Source organism: Miniopterus natalensis, chromosome 6, assembly GCF_054644295.1.
Source record: "Miniopterus natalensis isolate mMinNat1 chromosome 6, mMinNat1.hap1, whole genome shotgun sequence".
Lineage (NCBI taxonomy): Eukaryota > Metazoa > Chordata > Mammalia > Chiroptera > Miniopteridae > Miniopterus > Miniopterus natalensis.
Genome location: NC_142086.1, coordinates 67406944 through 67420818, shown reverse-complemented (window position 1 = coordinate 67420818; position 13875 = coordinate 67406944). Strand labels below are relative to the sequence as shown.

The window sequence follows — 13875 nt, the reverse complement described above, 5'->3', positions numbered from 1 at the left end:
GCTTTATCCCTCCTTGTTAGTATTAATTTTAGCATCTATCTTAGATCTTCCTTAAGATGTCTGAAGGTTCACTCGTTTCTGTTAGCATTATCTTCCTTGATTCTTTCTCTGTTGCTCTGCAAGGGAGAAAAAAAATCCTGTTTTCACTTAGCACCCTTAACCCTCTCTTAATCTTCTCTAAAGATTTTCTACACTTAACATACATTTAATGTTATTTCACTGTTTTGTAAAAGTAGTTTAATGGGCCATTCCTTCAATATTCATGGAGTGCCTAAGTTTAAGCACTGTGCTGGCTGTCCTTTCCTCTTCTGGCCTCTCCATGTTTTCCTGTGCATGTTTTAGGAAGAAGGTGGCATTCTGTTAAATAATTGTATTGGCAATTACAATTATTTAACAGATATCATTTATGAGTCCTATTTATTTTTCAGCTAAAATAAATTAGATTTCATCTTTCTTTAGGCCTACTTGTTGGTAAGCTATAGTTTGGGAGGGAGGGGCATCAAAATACACCATTGATTTGCCAAATTCAAAACTTAAGATCATTTTACATTTGGAACCCAAATTATTGGAATGCCTGACCTCATCAGTGATGTCACTATCACATTTCAAAGACAAGGGAATGTTTCACATGTGAATTAAATTCTAAATTCAGATTTTTAAACTGTTAGTTCTTCTAGGCTGTTCTGTTATCTCCTTTCCAAGTCTTACCAACAGGTCCAAGACTCCCTCCCCGCAGTCTGTGATGGTCAGCTTGACTGCGAGAGGGGACTCCCAGATAATTGGTCAAACATTATTCTGAGTAGGAATTTTTGGATGAGGTTAACATTTAAGTCGTAGACTGAGTAAAGCAGACTACCTCTGTAATGTAGGTGGGCTTCATCCAATCAGTGGAAGGCCTCACTAGAACAAAAAGGTTGGCCCTACCCTGAGTAAGAGAAAATTCTTTCTTGCCTGATGGTCTTTGAATTGGCATATTAGCTTCTTTCCTGCCCTCAGACTCTCCTGGTTCTCAGGCTTTCAGACTCAGACTGGAACTAAATTATTGCCCTCCTGCGTCTCCAGCTTGCCAACTCAACTTGCAGATCTTGAGACATGTCAGCTTCCACAATTACATGAACCAATTCCTTATACTAAAATCAATCTCTCCCCCCTTCCCCCTCTCTCTCTCCGCCATATGAGCACACAGTGAGCAGGTGGCCATCTACAAGCCAGGAAGAGAGCCTTCACCAGCACCTGACTGTACTGACACCCTGACCTCAGACTTCCAGCCTCTAGGCCTGTGGGAAAATAAATTGTTATTGTTTATGGCATGTGGTTGATGGCATTTCCTTATAGCAGCCAAAGTAGACTAATATATGTGAATTTAGGCATCATTAATAGTACTAGATTTTACTAAAAATTTATATTTATGCCATCACTTATCACAGTTACTTTGCATATTCCACTGGATGACTCAAAATAACCACTGGACTCAATAGACATTATTTCTTAATTTGAAGCCCAGGAGTATTCCATTTTAGCCAACATGGATATGCCATTTAGAACTTTCTTGGAACAGAAGAGTGTATCCCAAGTTAACCTGCAGGTGAGCAGCAAGAGTGCCACGACCAGGGAAAGAGCAACGGCGCTCATTTCCTACCAGGGCTGCCTATGGGAGAGGGGACTGAAAGGACAGAGGGGAGCCAACAGCTTTCTCCTGATCTGGCCTCCCAGGAAAAAGGCTGGGTGATGACGTATCCCTAAAGCCCAGTCTTTTATTCCATAGGTTTTAGGAATTTTGGATTTCACAAACCAGCAGAATTATTTTAGAAACTGAAAAAGGAAATTTCAGGTTTGGCGAACAGTGGCTGGCTGAGTCTTAATATCCCCCTGCACCCGGCCAAATAAAATGATTAATTTCAACAAGGAGTGTAAATTAAACTTTAGATGACTTGTGCCTTCAGTATTAGGAGACAGTGATCACTACAACCTCCAAATCACCTATAAGTAGAGAAGAAAAATCCCAGCAGAGCTCACACTTCTCTCCTGCGGCTGGCCAGCCTGAGAGTAAGAACAGCAAGGAAGGAGGAGTTTAGGAGATTCTGTGAAAAGGAGCAGAGAAGGAACAGAAGATGTAGAGAAAGCAAAGGCGAAATCATCCCTAGAAAGAGAAAGTGCAACGGTAAAGGCCAAGATTCTGAAAATTAAGTGGTTATTTCATAGTTCATAGAACTAGTTACACGGAAGAGTCAGGGCTGTATCCAGAAGAGGAGGCAGTGGGAGGAAAGAAGGAAATAAGAAGGGATTTAAGTATCTGATAGTAATAAAAAGAGGCAAGGCACACTGGGCTTCTTTCCCCAGCACCACCACAATTCATGGCTGCTGCTGCAAATCCCCTCCTTCCAAAAATATCCAAAGGAACTAAATAAAACCATAACTGTACATCCCAACTAAAGAAAGTAGGCTCAAGTGAACATATGACATATGAAAAAAGTAGCCTAAATCAGAAGTGCTAAGAACAGAAAAGCACAAAAATAGGAAGAAATGAGAGTTGATTGAATGCAGGAAAGAAAAAAGAAATTATACCAAAAATCAAGATTAAATTCAAAGGTGCCAGATAGAGTACATTTGGATAAAAATTTAACAGTCTTGAAGAAAAACAGGAAAAAACAACCAGGAGAAGTGAAAATTAAAAAAAGCATGAAGTTGAAAAGGTCAGAGAAAGTGGTTAAAACAGAAGACAGGCAAAGAGGACCCAACGTGTTAACTGATGTCTCAGAAGGTCAAAAACAATGGACAGAATTAACACTTAAAACTGTAACCCAAGAAAACTTTCTAGACATACAGGAAGACCTCAAGCCACACACAGAAAAGGCCTATCAAAGTGCAGGAAATTGAGCTGGAATCATCCATTCTGATACGTATCCTAACAAAATTTCTGGACTCTGAAAACAGGGGAAAAAATCTCCAGGGTTTCCAGGCAAAAAGAAAAAATAATTTAAAGGCGAGAGTGAGGCTAACATTGGGCTGCTCCAAACAACATAAGGGTGCGGCGAACGTAGGTTTACAGTTGTGAGTACGTGAAAGGACCATAAGCCTACTTTTGCCCCACCCTGTACAAAGCAACAGGAAAGCTACATTTTCATGAAACTTAAGAAAATGTGAACCAAGCATGATATATACAACCAAGATAACCCTTAAGTATCAAGACTATAGGAAAATTATGTTGAACATCCAAGAACTCAGAATACTATATAAATGTGTAGTATAGAAGCTACTAGGGCATGAGTTTCATCCAACCTAAATGATTGAGAAAATTTAGGCAAAAATACTAGTTAGGAGCAATTCATATATTTAATTGTCGAGTTTAGACTGAAACCGGTGGGACCAGAGGTTGAAATGTAATGTGTAAATACTCTAAGTCTTGATAAGGTAATAAAATGAGAGATGAAAGAGAAAAAGGGAAATGTAAGGGGGGAAAAAGTACTCTCATTTAGGTAATAGGTGAGAGTGGAAGAACATGATTTCACTTGGCATACCAGACAGGACAAGTTTAAGAAAAAAAGGCGATTTAAAAATCCTGTAATTATTAATCTAAAGCCACAACAAGGTTAAAAGTACAAACTTTCTTAAATACCAAAAGGATTTTTTTTTTAAAGTGGGCACACCAAAAAGAAAAAATACACACATAGAAATTATAACAAATAATATAACAGAATTAAGCCCAAACATAACAGTCATCTCAATAAATGTGAATGGGTTTAACTCAAGGTGAAAAGACAAACTTCAAAAAGCATTAACTTAGACAAAAAAGGGCGCTTTATAATGTTAAAATCCACATTTCACATTTAGGATGTAACAGGTATGAATATCTATACAACAAATAACACATCAACCACCTAAACAAAACAAATACTACAAGAGAGGCCAGGAGAAACATAGAAACACACTACTAATAGACACTTTCACAAACAGTGCAACACAGGGCCAGTGAACAGCAGAAAAAAAGCTAAAGATATATGTTATGTATTTATATTGAATACTATATCCTAATAAGAGAATATACAACCTTCTCAAGTATGCATGAAACATTTACACAGACATGCAAAAACCTGACTATATATTATTGCACATAGAAAGAATCAGCGGGTACTATAAAGTTATTACAAACTACTTGCTAATTATAATGCAATAAAAATAGAAATTAATAATGCAAACAAAAAGGTTCTTCCATTTGGAAATTAGAGATATTCTAATAAACTTAACTCCAGGGCAAAATAAAAAATAAACAAAAATTACAGAATTTCTGAAAATAATGATAAATACTTCTGTGGAATACATTCTAAGCAGTGCTTAGAGAAAATTGCATAGCACTAAACACCTATATCGATAAATAATGAAGATTAATTATATTCCCATCTGAAAGAGTCTAGGACAAAAAGTAAAACAAAAGAAAGCCCAAGGAAGAAAATAATAAATACAAGAACAGAAATTAACAAATTGAAATTAAAGAGGTAGAGAACAGAAATACATCAAATTAATGAATAAAAATCCTGTAAAAACAAAAATGTCGACAAAGGATGTGCTAGTTTAATAAAGGGGAGAAAGTGCATATATACAGAATAAGAGGTAACAATAGAGAAATAGCCAATTAGAGAAAAAAATTTTAAACATAGAATATTATTTCACTCACTTCAATGGAAATACATCTGAATACCTAGAGGATATGGATAGTTTCTTAGAAAAATGGTTTAGCAAAATGACTCCTGCACGAAGTTTAAAGAACCAACACATAAAAGAAAGTTATCAAGGAAACTTTTTTTGATAACAAAAAAGCACTAAGCCCTGATGGTTTCATAAAGGAATTGATAAATTTATCTACATAAAAATTTTAGAAGTTTGTATGATAAAAACTATAGCAAAATCAAAATCACAAAAAGACATAAAATGGTCCTTAAATATGAAAGATTTTTAACTTCACTTAAAGGAGAAATGCAAATTAAAGCTGCAATGAGATACCATTTCTCACCCATCAGACTGGCAAAAACTCAAAAGCTTGACAATATATTGTTAGTGAAGCTTTGGGAAAATAGTCTCACATTCCTGGTGGAATCCAAATTGCCACAACTTTTATGGAAAGGAATTTGGCGATCTAATGAAACTACACATGCCTATGCATACTGCTTTTGGAAGTTACTCTGAAGGTATACCTTTAAACAGAAATGCTTATGTAAGGTAATTCATTGTAATAGTATTTGTAATTTTGCAAGATACAGAACACCTAAATGCCCAAGTATAGTGGATTGATAAGATAAAATATAGTATCTACACACCATGGAATGTTAAGCTATCTACAAAAAAATAAAGAATGCTAAAGATCTCTATGAATTCTGTATGTGAAACAGTTAATAAGCACACGAAAAGGTGCTCAACTTCATTTATCTTTAGGGAACTGCAAATTTAATCCATGAGGTACCGCTTTGTATCTACAAGAATGTCTATAAAAAGTCATCAAGAATGTTGGTGAGGGTATGGAGAAGCAAGACCCCTCACACATGGCTGGTGGGAATGTAAAATGGTAGAGCTACTTGGAAAGCAGTTTGACAGTTTCTTAAAAAGTTAAATATAAGTTATTCAAACAATCCAACTATTCCACTCGATAGAAAAGAACACCATGTCCACATAAAGACTTTCAGGTGATGTTCACTGCAGCCTGATGCATCACAGCCAAAAAGGAAACAATGCAAATGTCCACCAACTATTAAATGAGTAATAAAACATGCATCATTCAAACAATGGAGCACTAGTCAGCAATAATACTGATGGAAATGCTGACATGGATGGGCTTCGAGCACAGTGTACTAAGTAAAAGAGGCCAGACTCAAAAGATAACACTGTCTGTTTCTATTTATAGGAAATGCCCAGAAAAGCCTGTAGAAGAAAGTAGCTGCTGGTTGCCTGGAACTGGCGAGGACCGGGGTGAGCTGGGACCAAGGTTTAGCTGTAACCAGGCGTGAGGAATTTTCTTAGAATGAAGAAAATGTTCTAAAACTGGATTGTTGTGGTCAGGTTGCACAACTCTTAAAATGGGTGAATTCTGTGACATTAAATACCTTGAATTTTTTTTAAAAGGACATATATGTGAATTTTATGGGATGTAAATTACACACCAATAGTTTTTTTTTTTAAAAGAGCATGTATATAAAATGACCAACCCTCCCAGTTTGCCTGACACATCCAGTTTTAGCTTTAACTGAAAGTTCTGTGTCCCAAGAAAGTTCTCAGTCCTGGACGAACCAAGATTGCTCTCCCCACATGTGTGCTACCCTTTGTGTAAGAAAGAGGGGAAATAAGAAAACACATTTACTACTTTTCTTATATAATGAAACATGGGGAAAAACACTGAAGTTGGGTACTTAAAGGGGGTGGGGGTGGGGGAGATGGGGCCGAAGAGACATGAGTGACACTTCTCTGACACCTTTTTGTATAGTTCTGACTTTTAGAAGCATGTTAATGTCCTATACTTTAAAAGAAAATTAAACCAAGGATGGGAAGTGGAGGTGGGGAGGACCTTACACTTGGAAGAAAACTGAAACAAATGAACCCAATTTATTTCAAACAAGTAATCACAGTGAAAGAGAAAAAAAGAATGAATCGAAGTAATTTATGAACACAGACTGTAATTATATACCCTTAGTCTCAGGCAGGGTACAGGCAGGGAGAGAATACAAATAATTTTGCAGGCTTTTAAGTGTGTGTTTTTTACAGCGATATGGGCAAAAGCAGGAAAAACTATTTTAGATTATAGGATTGAACAAGTGAATAAACTGACTTTTTTGGGAGTCAGGATTCTGAGGAAAAGGGGACAAAGAAATATGAAATGGGGAAGGCAAGAAAGAACCCTGAGGCTGGACTGGAACTGGAGATATTAGTGTGAATCAAATGTGGGCATGAGCACGTATAAAATGTGAATACGCGCATTTGTGTGTATACGCACATTTCCTAGTTCTGTTGCTGAATAGGCCTAGCAGCAGGAAAACACCTAGTAAAGATGAGCACACACAGCAGCCAGGTTCCAGATCTGGGAACATCTTTTATTTAAGATAATGTGCTAAAAAAAAAAAAAAAAGATTGCAGATGCCACAAGGAAATAGGAGCCAGAAGCTCCTACTGGCCAGATCTAAGACAATTTAAGCACCGAAGTAAGTAATGAAATGCAAGCAGTTGAAAAGATAGAAAACCAGGAATCCAGAACAATAGTTAACATAAAAATTCTCGTGGACAGCTATGGATGAAGAAAGGAGTGTTCCTGCTTACAGCAGAATGCTGCGTGCTAACTGGCGCGCGAGGAAGAGATGCTGTAACTGGGAAATCACCATTTTGCAACTATCAAAATAAAGAGGAAGAATCAATGGATGCTAAATCCAGGGGGAAAAGCTAGCCTGGATTTAAAGAGTCTCCCACAGCTTGCTCTCTACATGCAAGGTAAAATCAGTAAATCTCCATTGGAGTAACTGAACAAACCCTGACCTGGTTGGTGAACAAAATTACCACCAGCAGTGAGGAGCTGATGGTCACTGTAGGCCTCCAGGTGTGACACATGACGACACAGCATCACCAATGTAGTAACCTAAGAATGCATAACCTGAGTCTAATGAGGAAACCCAAAATGAAGGACATGCTATTAAAAAGGGGGCGACAGGAGACCGAAGACTGTATGTTACGTAAACTCTGGAAAAGACAAAGGGGGCCACAGAAATGATCTGGAGCCAAGACCACCTCAGGGAGGGCAAATAAACAAGCAAAAGTTAAAACGAAAATGCTAAAATCTCAGTAATAGGTGAATCTGGGTAAAAGATGTATAGATGTTCTTTGTACTATTCTTATTTTTGCCAATTTTCTGTAAATTTAAAATCATTTCCAGGTGGAGGTGGAGGAGGGCATAGAGGGGATAAATGGTGAAGGAAAAAACGAAATTATATATATACACACACAGACACATATATATATTTAAAAAAATAAAATCATTTCCATAAAGTTAAAAAAATTTAGGAGGGACTGAATTGAGTTGCCAATCTCATGTTTTACCTGATAAGGTTATTAAAATGCAATCATTAAAAAAAAACACAACTACCATCTACGACTGTATCATTTAAAGAAAGTGTGAGGTGGCAGCATTTTAAACATCCAAAAAAATAGCCATTATCACCAAGTAAAAAGTGACCCTTTAAAGTTTGGATTTATGAAAAAGACTTATCACATTGCACTATTTTCTCTCACTTCCCTGTGGCCCAGGAGAGCCTGCCAGGTTGTGTTAGGGAACCGGAATTCTAAACAAGGTCCATTTCTGGCAACGGATGAAGTAGTTTGTTGGAAAGAGCATGGTCTGGAGACAAACGCCAAATTCAAACCCTGGCTCTAGCTGTTACCAGCTCTTGTAACCTAAGCTCTCTTAGTTTCCTCAATTGCAAGGCAGACAACTAAATCACAGGACTATTAAGATAATTAATGTACCCAGAACAGTTCTTCACACAGAGAAGGTGCTCGACAGTGTCTCCCTGCCTTCCTTTCCTTGGGAGCCACCTTTCTGTTCTCTGGAGATGTATCTGACTGGGGCCACATTAGCCCTTTCCTCACTGATCCCAATTCAGCCCCACCAGAATTAAGAAAGAAACAGAATTATCCTGAGAATAAGTGTCCTTTCTGGAGGTAAATTTCATGAAAACCAAAGCCAGAGATATTGGATAGTGGGTTAAAAAGACAGAAGGCGGCTTATGAAAACAGATGAGTTGTGGCACGGCTGGCAGCTCACGTGTTCTGTTAAGGAGGTAAAAACAACAGGCGGAAGCACTGGTTTATGTTAGAAAAGTCTGCTGCTCCAAAAAAAATTACGTTTGTTTTCATAAACTCATGTCTATTTTGCAAAAGACCATCCATCTACTTCTAAGAGTAAATAATAGTTTGTCAAGAATAAATATTACTAAGATCACCAATTCTATTTGTTTTAGTGGCTATGTATCTTGAAAGAAAAAAAACATCAGTTCAGTAAAATGTCCATAAATTATGAGATTTCATCCAGTAGTCTACTGTTCTGCTTCTTTCCACATATTTTCTTTTTACATCTAGAGGACAATTCATTCCTTTTTTATTCCCAATGACAGTAATTCTTGTTAAAATATTTTTTAAAATGAAGAAAAGTTTTAAAAATAAATTCATTATAGCATCAAAAATGATATTGTCAACAGAAATTTAGTTTAACATTTAAAATCTTTATAAAAAATAAACAAATTCTATTTTTTCCTTTATTTCATAACTGAAAAATGAAAATGCTTATTAACATGAATATTTGATACATAATTCCCTTAAAACTTCCCTATGGTGAAACAAAACTATATATATTTAAAAAGAGTATATAGTATTATTAACACTCATGACAATCTCAAACCAACTAGCACTGGTACAGCTTCAAATTACTATTAGTTGTGGCTATTGTGGGGGAAAGGTGCAAAGTTTATTAGGGCCTAGCACACAAGAAAGACTTAATTTTACATTGTCAGAGTTCAGAAAGTGGCATTATAGTGTGAAGACACTATAAATTGCCACCTATCTCATATGTCTCTTAAAACAGGCTGGAAAAATAGTCAGTACCCCATACATAACTAAAAAAATATTTCCATTGACTACTTTTTGCCCAGAGTGATTAGGACAAAAAAAATAAAAATTCTTGCTGCTTTATTATCTGATAAACTGCGAATAAACTCCCATCAGAAGTTCTTTAGACATTAACCCAAGTAGTCTTGGTATTCCGATTTTATATATATATATATAATTATATATATATATAGCCATTTTTTTCAAGTAAAGAAATGTTTAACAGATGTAAACTATTTATTGAATATTTGCCACCAAATATTGTTAAATACATTATCTTGCAGCATATCGCTTTCAAGTTAAAATGTCAGAAACAAACACCAATATTTACAATTCTTTTAAGGAATGTTATATAATGACACATTAAGGCGTAAATTCTTTTGGCTTATAATTCTTAAAAGAATGATAATAGCAAAAGTGATGCAAAATCTTCAGTGTGAGATTATGATTAAGCTACATTTTACAAAAATATGGTGTAAGATGGCAATAATCCCATTCAACATCCTGGATTAGATCCCTTCAGGAGGGACTGATAATTTATACAGTCAAACTTTAAAATTTACAGATAAAGGCAGTACGATACTGCCACTGAGAAGTACATCTCTTAACATATACAACTTTCAGGCCACAGTTTTGAAGGTCTGAAGTATCAAGTTGGTTTGATGAATTAGTCGGTTGGCACTCATGAACACATTTATTGCCCTGTTCAAAGAGAAAAAAAAGAACAAGCATTAATTTTATCCAAAAAAATTCATTCTTTAAAAGTATTTATACTAATTCTATCTACTAACAGTAGCAATTAAATCAATTTAGAAAAAAAAAAGGCGAGGAAGTACTGAGTATCCTAACTTTACCTTTTATTCCAGATTGGAATTGAATGGTCCTCAATCATTTGAAACTATCTAGGAATTACTGCCCCCTAGTGGTTCCGGTTGGCATGTAAGGGTTGGTGGGTGACTAATGATAGGTGGAGCGTGAACCACCAGGATTCATTCATAGGTCCAACAAATAACTGATTCAAATGCAGTCTCCAGCTGTGGTTTTGTAGAAGTTACCAAATTAAAACCTACAGAAGCATTATAATCAATCTCAAAATCTATATGTCAATGGGCATTATAAATATTTAAGAAAAACCTAATTACTTTCAAATATAATCCATCTCAATCTCTCTTACCGTCTTTCAAAACAAATCTGAGAATTCTGAACTGCTTTTAAAATTAATCTACTTTTAAAACAAAATAATCATGCAGTTTCAATTTTTGAAGCTGACAATATATCAAAATATGTTCTTAAAAATTATGTTGTGCTGTTCCACATTTGCTATCTGCCCATCTTCATGAGACTAGAGGACAGAGCTGATGCTCTTAGTGCTATTGTGTGGCCTTGTCAGTTTCTTCATTGCACAGCTAAAGATTTTATCTTCTTCCTAGGCGTTTCTCAAAAAAGAGGGACCTGAAGAATTAGTTTAATCAATGCAAATTCATCCCCCTATTGAAAGATAACTCAAAGATCAGGCTGTAGTAATAACTTTCAGTTTGAGGAAACAGGTACAAAATTGGTGGTACATTATTCATACATAAATAATTGTAATTTAAAGCTGCTGAATGGAGAAAAAGCAGTGACAGGAAACCTGAATAATCCATATGCCTGTTTGAACTGTTAAAAATAACTTTGGGGCCAAGGCATTGGGATTTTTAAATGCTGAACCCAAGTATCCTAACTGCAAACAGGAATGCAAGTAAATAATTTCAGATCAACGAAAATTAGGCTCTAAATGAATCTCTACCTTTCAATATACTTATTCCATGACAGTCAATATACTTATTCCATGACAGTCCTTAATGAGTTAGAATTGGAAATAATGATCCCAACATGTAAATTATTCTCTTAAAGTGTTTTTTTGGTTTTTTGGCCTTGGCAGAGGAGATCAAGGAAAAACAGATGCAAGTGTATTTTCAGAACACACCTGCCAGCTTATTAAACTAAATCATGAAGAAGCATTTCCCCGAGACAATCTGAATAGTGGTATGGAACAACTAAAAACCATTAATACTTTAGCTCAGCATCTTTGATTTATAATATAAATATTTTTACTTATTTGAACTATAAAAATAGCTTTAAAAATCAATAGACCATTCTAATGTATTATTTTATTATTTTTAAATACTATTACAATAATACCGTAATAATTTGACATGGATATAGTGACCTTAAAACGTCTATGGTGAGACAGCATATTAGAGGTCCCTGCCAATTATAACTGAAATAATCACTTTATTTTTCTGACTTTAAACACTGTTAGAAAAATGGTTTTGACGACAAAGTTTCCTGAATTCTACTTGATACAAAAAATTCTCTATAAGGTATGATGCTGCAGAACGGCCTCTGCATTAGCTTATACACATTATATATACCTATATATATTATGCAAAAAAACATAAAAATTTTGGTGTTCTGGAGTGTTCAACAGCCAACTGTATACAAATTAAAAAATAGTAACTAATTCACCTTTTTAGTATACTTCCTATGAAAGTGTCTCTCTTGCCAGGGCAATGGATTACCACCTTTGCAGCACACTTGCAAAAAAACAAGCCTAAATCCTGGCCCAACTCCAAGGCAACTGAGTCAGAATTTCTGAAGGTGGGTGGAGCCAATGCACAGGGAAAATATGAACCTAAGAGAACCTAATGTGCAAAAAGGATAGAGAACCCTTGTTTTAATTTTAGTGCAGCAGCTCTCAAGAGACCTATGCATCAGTATCATCTGAAAACTTCTTAGAAATAAATGCAAATTCTTGGACAATAATTGACAATAAGAAACTCTGGGGGTTGTGACCCAAGGCAATTTGTGCTTTAACAAGTCTTCCAGGGTATTGTGACACTACTAAAAAAGTTGGGCCAGTAAGCTGAATCTCACCTTGTTTCTGTATGGACTGTGTACTAAGAATACTTTTGTTTTTTAAATGGTAAAATCAAAATCTTATGTGACAGGTGACAGTTACACAAAATGGAAATTTCAGGGTTTATAAATAAATTTTTATTAGAACATGGCCACAATGCTCCTTGTTTCCATATCACCTATGGCTGCTTTTGCATTACAACAGCACAGGTGAGGCAGGCAGTTGCAACATGCCCACCAAGTCAAAATATTTGCTATCTGGCCCTTTTCAAAGAAAAGTCTGCCATCCCTGCTATAGAATGGTATGGCTGGATTATCAACCATTCACTGTTTATTGTTAACAGTTTACCTTAGTAGTAGGAGGGTTAATATAGTAAAAAGAATTTATATGGTTTTAGTATCATATAAACTATATATTTTATTTTAAAAGAGAAGAAAGATAAGTAAAAGTACTTACTTGCCATCTTTAAAATAGGTTTTCAGAGTATCACTGAAACTTTTGGAGTACTTTACAAATTCTTTCTTTTGGTGTTCAAGTGCCTACAGACATCAAAAATAGTAAGAAAAAAACACCAAATAAGAAAAAAGAAATAACACAAAAGCCAAAGTCAAAGGTAGGAGGTTATTATCAGTAATCAAACTGTCTTAGTACTCAATGCAATGAAATAACTAGGTGCAAACCAAACACCGGGGTGGCAGTGGCAAGGCTTCTAGTAAACTTACCCTGCGGTTCTGGTACTGATACTTCTTGAAGACATTATTCACCGTATCAAGAAGTTCTTTTATTGCACTAGCTATATCCCTGTTGGGTAAGAAAAAAAAGAATCTTCTTAAAATCAGTTATATCTAAAAGAAGTTTGTATATATATTTTTAAGAATTACTACTCACACTGTTAATTACCATACCCACAAACATCACATCAAGTGCAAACATTTGGCTGGCTGGTTTTACAGTGTGTACCCTTCTGTGATCCTGACTTTTCTCTTGCACTGCTGACCAAACATTCCACATTAACTTTCCCGAATTAGTAACATTTCATTCAGCATTACTTAAATTTAAAAGAACATGCCTCTGCTTCTCATCTTTTCTAATTATAATTTTTCTTTCTCTAATACAGCTGAATGCAAGTTACCATATTCTGTTTTTGCTATCTCATAAGCAATCATATAAAATTTTGCTATTACATGTAACTCATTGCCATATTTACCAACACTTCCAGTTATATATCTAATAGTCTGCTTTAAAATATTTCCTCCTCAGACACAGTTCTCTTGAAACATTTACCTTCTATCTAATGACCACCTCCCCTCCCCTTCCAAACCTGTATTTATGTATTTAAAGTACAT

General features: G+C 35.5%; 1 protein-coding gene across 1 annotated transcript in view; it reads right to left on the bottom strand.

The window, feature by feature from the left end:
- Nucleotides 1-9848: 9848 nt before the first annotated feature.
- The window catches only part of PDCD10 (programmed cell death 10), a 42104-nt gene continuing 38077 nt past the window's right edge, over nt 9849-13875 (bottom strand). The window contains exons 6-8 of the mRNA XM_016215741.2: nt 13252-13330; nt 12986-13068; nt 9849-10332 (exon numbers count right to left, since the gene is read on the bottom strand). Coding sequence (XP_016071227.1) covers nt 10251-10332; nt 12986-13068; nt 13252-13330 — 244 coding nt within the window. The 3' untranslated portion in view covers nt 9849-10250. The remainder of the gene's footprint in view (nt 10333-12985; nt 13069-13251; nt 13331-13875) is intronic.